Source organism: Hemiscyllium ocellatum, chromosome 7 (genome assembly GCF_020745735.1).
Source record: "Hemiscyllium ocellatum isolate sHemOce1 chromosome 7, sHemOce1.pat.X.cur, whole genome shotgun sequence".
In the NCBI taxonomy this organism is placed as follows: domain Eukaryota; kingdom Metazoa; phylum Chordata; class Chondrichthyes; order Orectolobiformes; family Hemiscylliidae; genus Hemiscyllium; species Hemiscyllium ocellatum.
The window spans coordinates 97,721,513-97,738,786 of record NC_083407.1 but is presented as its reverse complement, the minus strand read 5'-3'; the positions used below and the strand labels follow the sequence as shown (position 1 = coordinate 97,738,786).

Below are 17,274 nucleotides of genomic sequence, written 5' to 3'. Positions count from 1 at the left end.
AATTGTGTGTGTGTGTATTGAGTTCAATTGTGTGTGTGTGTATTGAGTTCAATTGTGTGTGTGTGTGCGTGTGTGTATTGAGCTCTGTGTGTGTGTGTTTGTGTGTCGGGCTCTGCGGGGTGTGTGTGTCGGGCTCTGCGGGGTGTGTGTGTCGGACTTTGTGGGGTGTGTGTGTGTGTTGGGCTCTGTGGTGTGTGTGTTGGGCTCTGTGGTGTGTGTGTGTTGGGCTCTGTGGTGTGTGTGTGTTGGGCTCTGTGGTGTGTGTGTGTTGGGCTCTGTGGTGTTTATGTGTGTGTGTGTTGGGCTCTGTGTGTGTGTATTGAGTTCAATTGTGCGTGTGTGCGCGCGTGTATCGAGTTCAATTGTGTGTGTGTGTGTGTGTATTGAGTTCAAGTGTGTGTGTGTATTGACCTCTGTGTGTGTGTGTCGGGCTCTATGTCTGTGTTTGTGTGTTGGGCTCTGTGGTGTGTGTGTGTTTGTGTGTCGGGCTCTGTGGTGTGCGTGTGTCGGGCTCTGGTGTGCGTGTGTCGGGCTCTGGTGTGCGTGTGTCGGGCTCTGTGGTGTGCGTGTGTCGGGCTCTGTGGTGTGCGTGCGTGTGTCAGGCTCTGTGGTGTGTGTGTGTTTCGGGCTCTGTGGTGTGTGTGTGTGTTTCGGGCTCTGGTGTGTGTGTGTGTTTCGGGCTCTGTGGTGTGTGTGTGTGTGTCGGGCTCTGTGGTGTGTGTGTGTGTCGGGCTCTGTGGTGTGTGTGTGTGTGTGTCGGGCTCTGTGGTGTGTGTGTCGGGCTCTGTGGTGTGTGTGTCGGGCTCTGTGGTGTGTGTGTCGGGCTCTGTGGTGTGTGTGTGTGTTGGGCTCTGTGGTGTTTATGTGTGTGTGTGTTGGGCTTTGTGTGTGAGTGTATTGAGTTCAATTGTGTGTGTGTGTGTATTGAGTTCAATTGTGTGTGTGTGTGTATTGAGTTCAATTGTGTGTGTGTGTATTGAGTTCAATTGTGTGTGTGTGTGTATTGAGTTCAATTGTGTGTGTGTGTGTATTGAGTTCAATTGTGTGTGTGTATTGAGTTCAATTGTGTGTGTGTGTGTGTGTGTATTGAGTTCAATTGTGTGTGTGTGTATTGAGTTCAATTGTGTGTGTGTGTGTGTATTGAGTTCAATTGTGTGTGTGTGTGTGTATTGAGTTCAAGTGTGTGTGTGTGTATTGAGTTCAATTGTGTGTGTGTATTGAGTTCAATTGTGTGTGTGTGTGTACTGAGTTCAATTGTGTGTGTGTGTGTATTGAGTTCAATTGTGTGTGTGTGTGTATTGAGTTCAATTGTGTGTGTGTGTATTGAGTTCAATTGTGTGTGTGTATTGAGTTCAATTGTGTGTGTGTATTGAGTTCAAGTGTGTGTGTGTATTGAGTTCAAGTGTGTGTGTGTGTATTGAGTTCAATTGTGTGTGTGTATTGAGTTCAATTGTGTGTGTGTGTGTATTGAGTTGAATTGTGTGTGTGTGTGTATTGAGTTGAATTGTGTGTGTGTGTGTACTGAGTTCAATTGTGTGTGTGTGTGTATTGAGTTCAATTGTGTGTGTGTATTGAGTTCAATTGTGTGTGTGTATTGAGTTCAATTGTGTGTGTGTATTGAGTTCAATTGTGTGTGTGTGTATTGAGTTCAATTGTGTGTGTGTGTATTGAGTTCAATTGTGTGTGTGTGTGTGTATTGAGTTCAATTGTGTGTGTGTATTGAGTTCAATTGTGTGTGTGTGTGTGTGTATTGAGTTCAAGTGTGTGTGTGTGTGTGTATTGAGTTCAAGTGTGTGTGTGTGTGTGTATTGAGTTCAATTGTGTGTGTGTGTGTGTATTGAGTTCAATTGTGTGTGTGTGTGTATTGAGTTCAATTGTGTGTGTGTGCGTGTATTGAGTTCAAGTGTGTGTGTGTGTGTGTATTGAGTTCAATTGTGTGTGTGTGCGTGTGTATTGAGTTCAATTGTGTGTGTGTGTGTATTGAGTTCAATTGTGTGTGTGTGTGTGTATTGAGTTCAAGTGTGTGTGTGTGTGTATTGAGTTCAATTGTGTGTGTGTGTGTGTATTGAGTTCAATTGTGTGTGTGTGTGTGTATTGAGTTCAATTGTGTGTGTGTGCGTGTGTATTGAGTTCAAATGTGCGTGTGTATTGAGTTCAATTGTGTGTGTGTGTGTATTGAGTTCAATTGTGTGTGTGTGTGTATTGAGTTCAATTGTGTGTGTGTGTGTGTATTGAGTTGAATTGTGTGCGTGTGTATTGAGTTGAATTGTGTGCGTGTGTATTGAGTTCAATTGTGCGTGTGTATTGAGTTCAAGTGTGTGTATTGAGTTCAATTGTGTGTGTGTGTGTATTGAGTTCAATTGTGTGTGTGTGTGTATTGAGTTCAATTGTGTGTGTGTGTGTATTGAGTTCAATTGTGTGTGTGTGTGTATTGAGTTCAATTGTGTGTGTGTGTGTATTGAGTTCAATTGTGTGTGTGTGTATTGAGTTCAATTGTGTGTGTGTGTATTGAGTTCAATTGTGTGTGTGTGTGTGTATTGAGTTCAATTGTGTGTGTGTGTATTGAGTTCAAGTGTGTGTGTGTGTATTGAGTTCAAGTGTGTGTGTATTGAGTTCAATTGTGTGTGTGTGTGTATTGAGTTCAATTGTGTGTGTGTATTGAGTTCAATTGTGTGTGTGTATTGAGTTCAATTGTGCGTGTGTATTGAGTTCAAGTGTGTGTGTGTATTGAGTTCAAGTGTGTGTATTGAGTTCAAGTGTGTGTGTGTGTATTGAGTTCAAGTGTGTGTGTGTGTATTGAGTTCAAGTGTGTGTATTGAGTTCAATTGTGTGTGTGTGTGTATTGAGTTCAAGTGTGTGTATTGAGTTCAATTGTGTGTGTGTGTATTGAGTTCAAGTGTGTGTGTGTGTATTGAGTTCAAGTGTGTGTGTGTGTATTGAGTTCAAGTGAGTGTGTGTATTGAGTTCAAGTGTGTGTGTGTGTGTATTGAGTTCAAGTGTGTGTGTGTGTGTGTATTGAGTTCAATTGTGTGTGTGTGTGTATATTGAGTTCAATTGTTTGTGTGTATTGAGTTCAATTGTGTGTGTGTGTATTGAGTTCAATTGTGTGTGTGTATTGAGTTCAATTGTGTGTGTGTGTATTGAGTTCAATTGTGTGTGTGTATTGAGTTCAATTGTGTGTGTGTGTGTGTGTATTGAGTTCAGTTGTGTGTGTGTGTGTGTGTGTGTATTGAGTTCAGTTGTGTGTGTGTGTATTGAGTTCAGTTGTGTGTGTGTGTGTGTATTGAGTTCAGTTGTGTGTGTGTGTGTGTGTATTGAGTTCAGTTGTGTGTGTGTATTGAGTTCAGTTGTGTGTGTGTATTGAGTTCAGTTTTGTGTGTGTGTATTGAGTTCAGTTGTGTGTGTGTATTGAGTTCAATTGTGTGTGTGTGTGTGTGTGTGTATTGAGTTCAATTGTGTGTGTGTGTGTATTGAGTTCAGTTGTGTGTGTGTGTGTGTATTGAGTTCAATTGTGTGTGTGTATTGAGTTCAATTGTGTGTGTGTGTGTGTATTGAGTTCAGTTGTGTGTGTGTGTGTGTGTATTGAGTTCAGTTGTGTGTGTGTGTATATATTGAGTTCAGTTGTGTGTGTGTGTGTATATTGAGTTCAGTTGTGTGTGTGTGTGTATATTGAGTTCAGTTGTGTGTGTGTGTGTATATTGAGTTCAGTTGTGTGTGTGTGTGTATATTGAGTTCAGTTGTGTGTGTGTGTGTATATTGAGTTCAGGTGTGTGTGTGTGTATTGAGTTCAGGTGTGTGTGTGTATTGAGTTCAGGTGTGTGTGTGTATTGAGTTCAGGTGTGTGTGTGTATTGAGTTCAGTTTGTGTGTATTGAGTTCAGTTGTGTGTGTGTATTGAGTTCAATTGTGTGTGTGTGTATTGAGTTCAATTGTGTGTGTGTGTAAGTATTGAGTTCAATTGTGTGTGTGTGTTGGGCTCTGTGGTGTGTGTGTTGGGCTCTGTGGTGTGTGTGTTGGGCTCTGGTGTGTGTGTGTTGGGCTCTGTGGTGTGTGTGTGTTGGGCTCTGTGGTGTGTGTGTGTTGGGCTCTGTGGTGTGTGTGTGTTGGGCTCTGTGGTGTGTGTGTGTTGGGCTCTGTGGTGTGTGTGTGTTGGGCTCTGTGGTGTGTGTTGGGCACTGTGGTGTGTGTGTTGGGCTCTGTGGTGTGTGTGTGTGTTGGGCTCTGTGGTGTGTGGGGGGGGTGTTCTGTGGTGTGTGTGTGGGGGGGGATGGCTCTGTGATGTGTGTGTGGGGGGGTTCTGTGGTGTGTGTGTGGGGGGGTTCTGTGGTGTGTGTGTGGGGGGGGTTCTGTGGTGTGTGTGTGGGGGGGGTTCTGTGGTGTGTGTGGGGTGGGTTCTGTGGTATGTGTGGGGGGCTGTTCTGTGGTGTGTGAGAGTTTGGGGGGGAGGTTCTGTGGTGTGTATTGGAGGGTTCTGTGGTATGTGTGTGGGGGCGGTTCTATGGTGTTGGGGGGGGTTCTGTGGTGTGAGAGAGTGTGGAGGGGATTTCTGTGGTGTGTGTGGGAGGGGTTCTGTGGTGTGTGTGTGTGGGGGGGGGTCTGTGGTGTCTATGTGGAGGGTTCTGTGGTATGTGTGGGGGGTTCTGTGGTGTGTGTGTGTGGGAGGGGTTCTGTGGTGTGAGTGTGTGTGTGGGGGGTCTGTGGTGTGTATGTGGAGGGTTCTGTGGTATGTGTGGGGGGGTTCTGTGGTTTTGGGGGGGTCTGTGGTGTGAGAGTGTGTGGGGGGTTCTGTGGTGTGTGTGGGGGCGGGCTCTGTGGTGTGTGTGTGGAGGGGGTGATGGCTCTGATGTGTGCGGGTGGGGCTCTGTGTGTAGGGGAGCTCTGTGGTGTGTGTGTGTGGGGGGTGATCTGTGGTGTGAGAGAGTTGAGGGCTCTGGTGTGTGAATGTGTGGGGGTGATCTGTGGTGTGCGAGAGTGGGTGGGGCTCTGGTGTGTGTGTGGGGGGCTCTCTGGTGTGTGTGGCTCTGTGGTGTATGAGAGTGTGGGGGTGAGGGGCTCTGTGGTGTGTCTCTCTCTATGGGGTGTGTGGGGGGGTCTCTGGTGTGTGTGTGTGTGGCTCTGTGGTGTGTGTGTGTGTTGGGGGGGGCTCTGAGGTGTGAGAGGGGCTCTGTGGTGTTTGGGAGGGGCTCTGGTGTGTGGGAGGGGCTCTGTGGTGTGTGTATGGGGTGGGGTAGTCTCTGGTGTGTGTCTCTCTGTGGGGTGTGTGTGTGTCTCTCTCTCTCTTTCCCTGAGAGTTTGCATCTTCGTTGCTGTGTCTGGGAAGTTGCTGCATGGTGAGAGTGACCGGAGCCTGAAGCCTGTGTCCTGTGTTTCTCAGATCGACACGGTGTCGCGGGGGGAGAGGACCCCATGCAGCTGACTGACGCCGATGAGGGATTCTCATCGGGGGCCTCTAGCACCAGCCAGCCCAGCGGCTCCAAGAGCAGCAGCCTGAAGAAAGGCGTTCGGGATCCGGCGCTGCTGCTGCCGCCGCCACCAAGGGCTGAGGGAGCTGCCGAGTGTGGCCGGGAACCCGGCAGCAGGAAGCTGTGCCCAACTCGCTCCGCCGCCGACACCATGGAGCTCAGCCTGGCCAAGAGACACCTGCCGCCGGCTGCTACTGCCGCTGGGCGAGTGCGGACCGCCAGCACCTCCTCCGCCAGGTCCTTCGAGCGGGCGAACGGCAGCCAGGCGCTGGACGGCAGCTCCAACCTGGTGCACGGTAACTCCAACCGCTTCTCCACCATCAGCCTGCAGGAGGAGAGGCTGGGCCGGCCCGCCGACGCCAAAGAGCTGCTCTCCCCGGGTGCTCCCCTCACCAAACAGTCCCGGTCGCCCAGCTTCAACATGCAGCTCATTTCCCAGGTGTAGGAGGCTGCTGACCTGCCTCCTCCCTTCCCTCCTTCTTTCCTTCCTTCCCTCCCCTCCCTCCCTCCTTCCTTCCCTCCCCTCCCCTCCCTCCCTCCTTCCTTCCCTCCCCTCCCCTCCCTCCCTCCCTCTCCCTCCCTCTCCCTCCCTCCCTCCCTCCCTCTCCCTCCCTCTCCCTCCCTCCCTCTCCCTCCCTCCCTCCTCCTCTCCCACCCTCTCCCTCCCTCCCTCCCCCTCTCCCTCCCTCCTCCACTCCCTCGCTCCTCCTCTCCCTCCCTCCCTCCCTCCTCCTCTCCCTCCCTCCCTCCCTCCTCCTCTCCCTCCCTCCCTCCCTCCTCCTCTCCCTCCCTCCCTCCTCCTCTCCCTCCCTCCCTCCCTCCCTCCTCCTCTCCCTCCCTCCCTCCCTCCCTCCTCCTCTCCCTCCCTCCCTCCCTCCCTCCCTCCTCCTCTCCCTCCTTCCCTCCTCCTCTCCCTCCTTCCTTCCCTTCCCTCCCTTCCCTCCCTTCCCTTCCCTCCCTTCCCTCCCTTCCCTTCCCTCCCTTCCCTCCCTTCCCTCCCTTCCTTCCCTCCCTCCTCCCTTCCCTTCCCTCCCTTCCCTAGCTCCCCTTCCTCTGCCCTTGGGGTTGGTGTGAGGAGTGTTACCCAAACACCCTTTATGAACCCCATTCTTCCCCCATCCACCCCCCCCCCCCCCACTCCCAATTAAACAAAACCCCTCTTTAATCTCAGCCCTCTTTAATTCCGGCTCGACAACTATTTGAGAGGCAAAAAGGAATTATTTTGTGCTGGGAGAGCAATAAAAAGGGAGCCTGTGTCTCAGCAGGCAGCGCAGACTTGTGTGTGTCTCCCTCCCCACCTCCTCTTTCCCCCCTTTCCCCCCACCTCGGGTGATGTGCAATCTCTTTTTTGATAATAGTCCTTCCTGACTGAGGAGGTTTGGTTGGAACTGATCTGGTTCAATTAGATCTCTCCTGCAGGCGATCCTTTGACATTCCCAGTCTAGCCCTGATCTCGCCACTCCCCCCATTCGTCCCTCGCTTGCCTGACCCTGATTAATCTCCTTCCCTATTCTCTCGTGGTCTGTCTCCCCTTCCAGCCTGACCCTGACTACCTCCTCGCCCCCAGCCCCAGTCTAACCTCCTTTCTTCAGAACATATATTTTGCTGCCTTCAAACATTCTTCCGCCCACAGCTACGAAATGCATTCGTTAAAGAAAAGTAGGAAAAGTACCTCCCCCCCCCCCCCAACTTTCTTTCCCCCACCCCGTCTTCACCAAAGAAAGATAATATTGCCACAAGCAGGGAGCGTCTCTCAAGCGGCACTGATAAACGGAGCAGGTAGTGTCTCTAAAAGAGCGCTGCACAACACAGCAGGGAGCGTCCCGAAAGGGAAGCACTGATAAACTGAGCAGGGAGCATTTCTAAAGAAGCACTGGAAACGTAGGGAGCGTCTCTAAAGGAGCTTTGAAACTCAGCGAGCCTCTCTGGAGAAACACTGTGAGTGTTTATGAAGCAATTGGAGCAAACCAAGGAGCGTGGCTTATCCATCAGGGTACTGTCAGAGCAGGAGATGTACATCAGAGTGATGTCTGACTCACTCTGTGCAAATCCCCTTCTCCTTTGGGGGAAAAAGCCCCTCACTGTTTGCTAAGCTGTCTGCTTGTCTTGTGTATTATAGGTTTTGGATTGGGGTAGTTATCTATGTTTACAACAAAGTGACATGACTAACTTAAAATCGTCAAATGCGTGGCAATTTCTAAAAGGTAGGTATTCAGAATGGCCTCCAGATCAGTGTGTGTGTAATATGGTGGATCAGACACTGTTCCCACTGGTTGAGAAAGGCATATTTTGTGGCCTCAGACACCCTGTAAAAGTGTACCTTCATAAATGACCATCTGAACATCAGTTCTAGGGTTCACTAAGTGGGGATTGTCCATGGAGAGCTGGGAGAATACCTTCAGAACTCAAAATAGCAAGAAAACGTCCATCCATTTATATGCTGTTTCTATTTTTTGTTCTGACCTTTTTTCCATGTGTCAGATAGTTGTCTGGTGGTCTCAGGCGCCCTGACCATTGGTACTCTCTCGTTGGCGTCTGTTGCCTGTGAACCTACATAATAATTTTGACAACATTATGCAACTGTGGATTAAGCTCAGAGTTCAGCATTACATTCTCTTTTAACACTGGTTACTAATCTCATTCCTGACCTCGCCCAGGGTGTATTTGTCTGTGTATCCATGTCTCTGTGTGTGTGCGCACTCATGCAAGTTTGTGTTTGTGTCTGTACAGACTTGTCACCTACTGGTAGACAGATGGTTTTCACACAGAGATATATGTGTGCACACCATCTCCAGGGTGCCTGTGTGCTGATGAGGGAGCTGCCTGTGAGTGTCTGTCTTTGTTCAGCTCACATTAATGCTGGCCCCTGCTGCAATAACTCAAGTCCTTCACCATGGGGTAAGAGCCGATTATTGTGGAGATTCTGGTGGTGCTCTTATGGTGAGGGGTTTTTAGTGTCTCTGACTGGGCAGCGCTGTGTATAAAACAAATCATTCCTTCATCTTTCCAATTATAAAAAGAGTTAGTGCTGGCGTTATTTCAGAAAGCATTCCCTCAAATCCAACCCATTGTGCTTCTGGAGTGGTCCGGGATCCTGGAGACTGACATTCAATCCAATTTGCATTTCCTGCAGTTGTGAAGCTGGTCCTGGACCCACTGCTGGAACTGGCATGGCAGTGCAGAAAAGACCATTTTTCCACACTGGCCACAAGGCTGAAGTCACCCTAGGGGAACACCTGGGTCAAATATAAGTCCTGGACACTGTGCAAACCCTCAGACCCAGTTGCAGAGAGCTGTTAGTGCCTGACTTTTTGCTGCCGATAGAATTTCTTGCTATCCCTCTGCCCGCAGAAATATCCATTGTTAAGCCCGACAGCAAGGTCACTCTTGCCCCAATGGCCAGGCGTTGGTGTTTCCTTCTGGTCTCTTTTTTTTTGTCTCTCTCCTTCTCTTACTTTCTTTCTTCAGGATCTGTGCTGCATCCTTTCTGTAAGGGAATGTTTGGGGTACTTGAGACTTCACCTTTCCCACACAGTACACTGCCAGATGGAGAGAGCTTCCCCCGAATCGCGGGGGTCTCCTTCCAGTTTGGAGACTGACATTGAGGGAAACACAAATAACATGCCAGGCGGGGATGAAATTTAAGCTTGACCTTTAAATTTAGATTAAATTAGGTTGCAGTTTTTTTAAACTAGAGGCATATTGAAGTATAAATTCAAATGATTTTCTTTTGCACATTTTGATTTTACATTCCTTAAAGAGATGGTTCTGTTGTCCTTCATTCTAACCATAGTTTGAATGAATTCTGAAGCCTCTGGCTCCTGTCTGATCCAGCGAAATGGAGGTGAACTGAATGGTTTTCCATTTTAACAGTGTCCAACTACCTCTCATTCCGTCCTTCCCCCTCCACTCCCAATTCCACACAAGTGGGGAGAACTGTGGAGTCTTGTTCTCTGTGGAAATTTAATCTGGTGTGTGTGAGTGTGCGTGTTGTGTGTGTGTGTGTGTGTGTGGTCCTCAAGTCTCGGTGCTCGTGAACAAAAATCAATCTATTTTGCCCAAAGAATGTTCAACTGAAGCGCAAGGGCGAGTCCAGTGAGATTAGAGAGGTGGACGTGACTGCAGCGTGTGTCTAACTGCTAACTTCATGGGGGAGGGCTGACAAGTTGCCTGACTTCCTTAATGCCCCCATTTTAGTTGAAGTGATGAGCAGCAGACCCACACCAGACCCCCCCACTCTCCTAACGGCCTGTAGATTTAAATCAGACCTGAATGTTTCCTGTGTTCCCGGCAGATGCTCAGGGACAGGTTGCTGAACTGAGGGGTCAGGAATGCAAGTGCCATCTAGCGGGAATTCAGGTGTTGGTGGTTGAATCGATGCATGTAAATCTGTCATTCTTTGAACAAAAAGTTTTTTTTTAAATTAAAAATGAACTATACTGTTAATGTAAGAGATGTGAATGTGATCTCGATCTTGTAAATACCTGTCACAGATTAAAGATTTTAAATGTGTAAATACAGGTGTATAAACATTCAGATCAGTCTGCAATGCAGAGAAATTATTAATCTGTAATCTCAGTACCTGGAATAAATACTGTGCTGTTTCTGGACATTAGTTGTCTGTGGTTATTTCAGTTGGAGCAGTGTTAATCAGATAATGAGGAATTAGAATCTGAGGAGCCTTCTACAACTTCAGGTTAATCCCCTCGTCTTTAATGCCTCTCACCCCATGTTTTCCATTTACCTGTTGGTTGTTTTATTTCATAGGAACAGAAGACCATTCAGCCATCTAGCCTTACCTACAGTTCAATATGATCATTGCTGATTGAACATTTCAATGTCCACCCTGCATGCCATTGATAATCAGAAATCTATCACTCTCCACCTTAAACATACTCGAAGACTGAGCTTTGGCTGTCCTCTGGGATAGGCACTGTGAACGTTGCAATTCTCTGTTCATGAAAAAAATCTTCATCTTGGTCAATGAAGACTATATTACCTTGACTATACATGGAGCAAAGAGGTTACGTTAAACCTGTGTAAGCACTACTTTGGCCTTACCTGGAGTATTGCTAGACAAATGCTGGGCAATGATCATCTCCAATAACTGGGCAGCACGGTGGCACAGTGGTTAGCACTGCTGCCTCACAGCGCCTGAGACCCGCGTTCAATTCCCGACTCGGGCGACAGACTGTGTGGAGTTTGCACGTTCTCCCCGTGTCTGCGTGGGTTTCCTCCGGGTGCTCCGGTTTCCTCCCACAGTCCAAAGATGTGCGGGTCAGGTGAATTGGCCATGCTAAATTGCCCGTGGTGTTAGGTTAGGGGTATGGGTGGGTTGCGCTTTGGTGGGTCGGTGTGGACTTGTTGGGCCGAAGGGCCTGTTTCCACACTGTAAGTAATCTAATCTAAAGAGATAATCTAAGCACCATTGTGAAGTGGGAGATGGCACAGGGCAGGGTTACTCTAGACAAGTGGACACACAAGAAGGCCGCTGAGCCATAATTTGGCCACTTGAGACACAAGATGGTCGCCGGACCACAATATGGAGAGAGACAGCAGAGCAATCACAGATACTGCCTGGGGTCACCAGGATGCCAGCACAATACACTCACAACCCAGTTGATTAGTTTAAGGTGGGTGGAGGAGAGAATACACGAGTAGCATATACTGCCCGCCGAAGTGTCTGAGTCCAGCCAACACCTTTGATAGAAATGCTAGTTCTTTGATAAGGACTCAATACAAAGTGCTCATAGCCAGGGCTGCAGTAATTGTCCTTCTCGGGAAGAGAGATTAGCGCCCATTACTACAGCAATGGACTTCCACGCAGACATTGAAATTGACAATGTCTGTGCTGAACTTAACAAAGGCTGCTCTGGAACTGATAATGACTGCACCAAACTTATCAACGATTCTGCAATGTTTATAAGAAACAAACTATATTACAAAGTCAATAATCTCATCACTAACCTATTATATTAAAAAGTATAAAAGTATCTTGATATGTGCTCTAGGTTGAGGGAAGACTTGCAGCTGATCACTGTGCTGTTGGTGTCTTTCTTTCCCCAGAGCTCCGGTATTTCCTTGTACAATAAACTCTGTTGTTGAACCCTGACTCTGATTCCGAGGCTGGTGATTTTCCCCACAACAGTCCCTTGACATTCACTTGCATTACTATCACTGAAACTCTGACTATCAACATCTGGATTTCCATTGACTAGAAAGTGAACTGGACTAACCGTGTAAATACAATAATTAGAGGGAGTAGATCAGTGGTTGGGAATTATGCAGAAAGTAATTCACCCTTTGACTCACTGAAGTCTTTCCACCATCTGTAAGGCACAAGTCAGACGTACGATGGAATGAGTTGGCTCCAACAACACTCAAGTTTGACAAAGTAGCCTATTTAATTGGTACTACAGTCACAAGCATCCACTCCCTCTAACACTACTGTGTACTATCTACAAGATGCACTGCAGAAATTCAAAGATCCTTAGATATCACCTTCCAAGTTAGCAACCACTACCATCTAAAAGGACAAGGACAGTAGTTACATGGAGAACACCAGCAACTGCAAGTTTTCTTTCAAGCCACTCACCATCCTGAATGAAACTTTATTGTCAGTTCTTTTGTGTTGTTGGCTCAATATCCTGGAATTCCCTTTCTAACAGCATTGTGGGTCTAACTACAGCACATGGACTGCAGCAGTTCAAGAAGGCAGCGAGGGATGGACAGTAAATGCTGGGCTCAGCTAGTGACACCCACATTCCATAAGTGAGCAAAAAGCAATCGAGAGGCCCAAATGTAAAGTAATTGGCAAACATAGCAATGGCAATATGAGAAATAACTTTTTACAGCGAGCTGTTCGGATCTGGAAATGTGCTATGTGGAAAGTGTAGTGGAAATAGATTCTGTTAAAGCAATGAAAATAAAATTGGATTATCATCTGAAAATGAAGAAAGCACAGCGTTACAAGTAAAACACAGGGGAGTAGCATTAATTGATCGGAGAACCAGTATGGACATGATGAAACTGAATGGACTCCTCTAACCATTCTGATTTCCATGAGGTGGAGGTTTCTATTCAGACAAGTTCCACTAGTCATCAGGTTCACTCAGATCTATCTGCACAGGTGAAAACCTAGAGTGGTTGCAAGTGAGTTGAAAGGTGTTGTGCTGGAAAAGCACAGCAGGTCTGGCAGCATACGAGGAGCAGGAGAATCGAAATTTCAGGCAGAAGCCCTTCATCATCGATCCCCCTGCTCCTCAGATAGTGCCCGACCTGCTGTGCTTTTCCAGCACCACACTCTCGACTCTGATCTCCAGCACCTGCAGTCCTCACTTTCTCCTACTTGCAAGTGAGCCCTTGGCACTTATGTCCTACATGTCCAATGCATACCATCCATGCTGGCACACAGGGGTTATCCCTCCCCTTTGTATGAGGGCACGTCATATCTCATTGCCTGATCACTCCCTGTGCCACAGCAGGAGTGAGAACAGCCTGGCTTTAAGTTCTTTGGCAGTTGCCAATATACTATGCCTTGCTTGATTGGAAGGACAGGTCTAAGTGCACTGGGAGATTGAAAGTTTCTGCTTACCCAGTGCTAAGGTGAGAGGATGAGATTGTTATGGAACTGCTGCTTCCGCCAAATTCAAATATTCCCCCACGAGCTGTGGGATGGGAAGAGTTGCATCATCAATATGTTAAAGCAACTCTGCTGCAGGCAGTGAGGACTAAAGAGTTGGTTAACTTTGCAACAAGACCTGAACAACATTCAGGTTTGGGCTGATGGTGGTAAGTAACACTTGCAGCACAGAAGTGACAAAAAATGATTAACAGAGAATCAAACTACTTTTTCCTGGCTTTCAGTGACTCTGGCATCATCATCTTGGAAATCAACATTGACCAGGTCAACTGGGCCAGTTAATATTAACATAGTTAAAAATCACACAACACCGGGTTACAGTCCAACAGGTTTATTTGGAGGAACTAGTTTTCAAAGCACTGCTTCTTCATCAGGTGGTTGTGGAGCAGAATCATACGACACATATATCGTGGGTTGTGTCCCCACATGTTGCAGTTGTATAAGACTCTGGTGCGACGGCATCTGGAGCATTGTGTGCAATTTTGGTCGCCATACTATAGGAAGGATGTGGAGGCACTGGAACGGGTGCAGAGGAGTTTACCAGGATGTTGCCTGGTATGGTAGGAAGATCGTATGAGGAAAGGCTGAGGCACTTGGGGCTGTTTTCATTGGAGAAAAGAAGGTTTAGGGGTGACTTGATAGAGATGTACAAGATGATTAGGGGTTTATATAGGGTTGACCATGAGAACCTTTTTTCACATATGGAGTCAGATATTACGAGGGGGCATAGCTTTAAATTAAGGGGTGGTAGGTATAGGACTGATGTTAGGGGTAGATTTTTTACTCAGTGAGTCGTGAGTTCATGGAATGCACTGCCAGTAACAGTGGTGGACTCTCCCTCTTTATGGGCATTTAAACGGGCATTGGATCGGCATATGGAGGAAAGTGGGCTAGTGTAGGTTAGGTGGGCTTGGATCGGTGCAACATCGAGGGCCGAAGGGTCTGTGCTGCGCTGTATTTTTCTATGTTCTATGTTCTATGTAATGGTGGTATCCGTGTCGACACTCTGACACATCTTGCAGTGTCTATAGTGGTGGGCTGTTTGGTGTTGTCCTGAAGGCCAGGCTGGACACATGCATCTCCATCAAGGATGGGCACCTTAGCACCTCACTCTACCGCAAACCCACCGATAACCTCACGATGCTACACTTCTCCAGCTTCAACCCTAAACATATTAAAACAGCCCTATGCATATGCAGGATTTGTTCAGATGAGGAGTACTCCTTAGAAGTACTCAAGGAGGCCCTCATAAGAATAAGGTACGATGCTCAACTCATTGACCGACAGCTCCAACGTGCCACAGCCAGAAACTGTAATGCCGTCCTCAGGAGACAGATACGTGCTGCAACCGACAGGGTACCCGTCATTGTCCAGTACTTCCCGGGAGGCAAAAAGCTACGCCATGTTCTTCACAGTATGCAACACATTATCAATGAGGATGAGCACCTCTCCAAGACCTTCCCCACACCTCCACTTCTTGCCTTTAAACAACCACCAAATCTCAAACAGATCATTGTTAGCAGCAAAGATCCCAGACTTCAGGACACTATACAACTCTGTCATGGCAGATGTTGCAAGATATGTCAGAGTGTCAACATGGATACCATCATTACAAGTGGGTACACAACCCACCATATACGCAGCAGGTACTCATGTGACTCATCCAACGTTGTCTATCTCATACGCTGCAGGCAAGAATGCCCTGAGGCATGGTACAATGGCGAGAACAAGCAGAGGCTGCCGCAACGGATGAATGGACATCACACACCAAGCACCAGGCAGGAGTGTTCTCCCCAGTCAGGGAACACTTCAGCGGTCCGGGACATTCAGCCTCGGATTTTCAGATGACCATCCTCCAATGCGGACTTTGGGACAGGGAACAGTGCAAAGTGACCAGGCAGAGGCAGATAGTCAAATTCAGTACCCATGGGGATGGCCTCAATCGGGATCTTGGGTTCATGTCACACTACAGGTGACTCCACTGCACTACACACACATACACACACACACTCCTACAGACCCATGCACCCACGCAGACCCTCTCTCATACACAAGCTCTCTCTCATACACTCACACCCCCATACACACCCTTTCACAGACTTATACCCCATTATACTCATACAGATATACACACTCTCAGTCTGACCTAACACTGGGACACAGACAGACTTTAACTTCACACCTTCAATGCATTATCTGAGCTGAGATGGCACCTATTGTTAAAAGCAATTTTTTTTGTAAATATATTTATTAGCAAAGTTTAAAAAAATGAAGTTCTTGAAAATATAACAATACCAGTATAATAAAAAAACACAAATTACAATACAACTACTGTCTACTAACTACTATCCTACCTTATAAAACAAAACACTGTGAAAACAACACCAATAAATAAGTAAGTGACTAATAAAACAAAAAATAACCAACAAAAGAACACAAAATAGCAACGCTCGGCACAAACCTCCCATACAAAAGAACAGGAGTGTTGTATATATAACTGTATTAACTCAGGAGTCCCCCTCCAGTGCCCAGGGCTCGCCAAATCTATCCATCCTGGTTGAACAAATGCCCTAGTTAAGATAGCAGACAGATCTGTGTCCAAATAACTCAAAAAGGGCTGCTATGTCTTATTAAAAAAATGCTCTGTTGTGTGGTCCACCATATTTATAAACAAATCCAAGGGAATGTGCTCCATAATTAATTTCCGCTGTCCCAGCAAGCCCGATGGGTTCTCAGACACCCAATTCATCAGAATATACTTCCATGCACAGCAAGTAAGAATATTAAATTGTTTATTCCCATGCCCATCTAAAGATGATAAATTCGGTAGACCTAGGAGGAGAGATATTGGGTCTACTTCAACTTTGGTCCTCAATTTCCTCCCTATCTCTCCTGCCACAGCGCTCCAATAAACACGGAGTCTGTGGTATGTCCAGAAACAGTGGGTAAGAGTACCTACACTTATTTTACATTTGGGGCACATTGAAGATGCCCCTTTTTTAAACTTCACAAGACAGTCCTGTGCCAAATGAACCGTTTGCAGAACTCTTAACTGCATAGCGCATGTCCTATTGCAATAGATATCTTTCGCACGTTCTCCCATATGTCCTCCCACGTTAAAAGCTATCTTGAGAATGTAACTTTTAAAACGTTCTGGGATTTACATATGAAGGAACCAAAACTAACTTGATCACTCTAAAAGATAAACCACTCAAGCTAAATGGTGGGTGGCATGGTGGCACAGTGGTTAGCACTGCTGCCTCACAGCGCCTGAGACCTGGGTTCAGTTCCCGACTCAGGCGACTGACTGTGTGGAGTTTGCACGTTCTCCCCGTGTCTGTGTGGGTTTCCTCCGGGTGCTCCGGTTTCCTCCCACAGTCCAAATATGTGCGGGCCAGGTGAATTGGCCATGCTAAATTGCCCGTAGTGTTAGGTTAGGGGTATGGGTGGGTTGCGCTTCGGCGGGTCAGTGTGGACTTGTTGGGCTGAAGGGCCTGTTTCCACACTGTAAGTAATCTAATCTAAATGTGTTTAATATTACATCCCAGGACTCTGCAATCGTGTTGCTATAAATTCTGTGTGGTATGATTCTGCTCCACAAACACCTGATGAAGGAGCGTCGCTCCGAAAGCTAGTGTGCTTCCAATTAAACCTGTTGGACTATAACCTTGGTGTTGTGTGATTTTTAACTTTGTACACCCCAGTCCAACACCGGCATCTCCAAATCATAATATTAACATGGTAGTGACAAGATGTTAGGTATCTGTGGAAGATGGCTCTTGACTCTCCATAATCTCTGCATCTCTCAATTCATTCTGCAAAACTGTCGCCCAAACATGCTTAATCTCCTCAGTTCAGGGAAGATCTCATTTTCCTGTCATTCATCCTGTTACAGAGCTTCCTGCTGAATGTTTCCAGCATTTTCTGTTCGTATTTCTCTCTCGATGTCTGACTTTAGACTCTAATTTCTCTCACTCTCCCTGCCCCTGATGCTCTAGCCCCGCCCTTCTAACAGTCCCGCCCATCCCAGCTCCCACAGTCCCCGCCCTCTATTGTTGACCCCGCCCAATCCGAACGCGGAACATTCATAACCCCGCCCCCACAATTGACTGAGCACTCCAGGAACACCGGCCATTATTGAGCCCGCCTACTCCGATCTCAAACTCTGTCA

General features: G+C 47.2%; 1 protein-coding gene across 1 annotated transcript in view; it reads left to right on the top strand.

The window, feature by feature from the left end:
- LOC132817562 (hyccin 2-like) overlaps positions 1 to 6,023 on the top strand; it is a 231,627-nt gene extending 225,604 nt beyond the window's left edge. The window contains exon 11 of the mRNA XM_060828068.1: positions 5,374 to 6,023. Within this exon, the coding sequence (XP_060684051.1) occupies positions 5,374 to 5,906 (533 nt within the window). The 3' untranslated portion in view covers positions 5,907 to 6,023. The remainder of the gene's footprint in view (positions 1 to 5,373) is intronic.
- Positions 6,024 to 17,274: the final 11,251 nt, after the last annotated feature.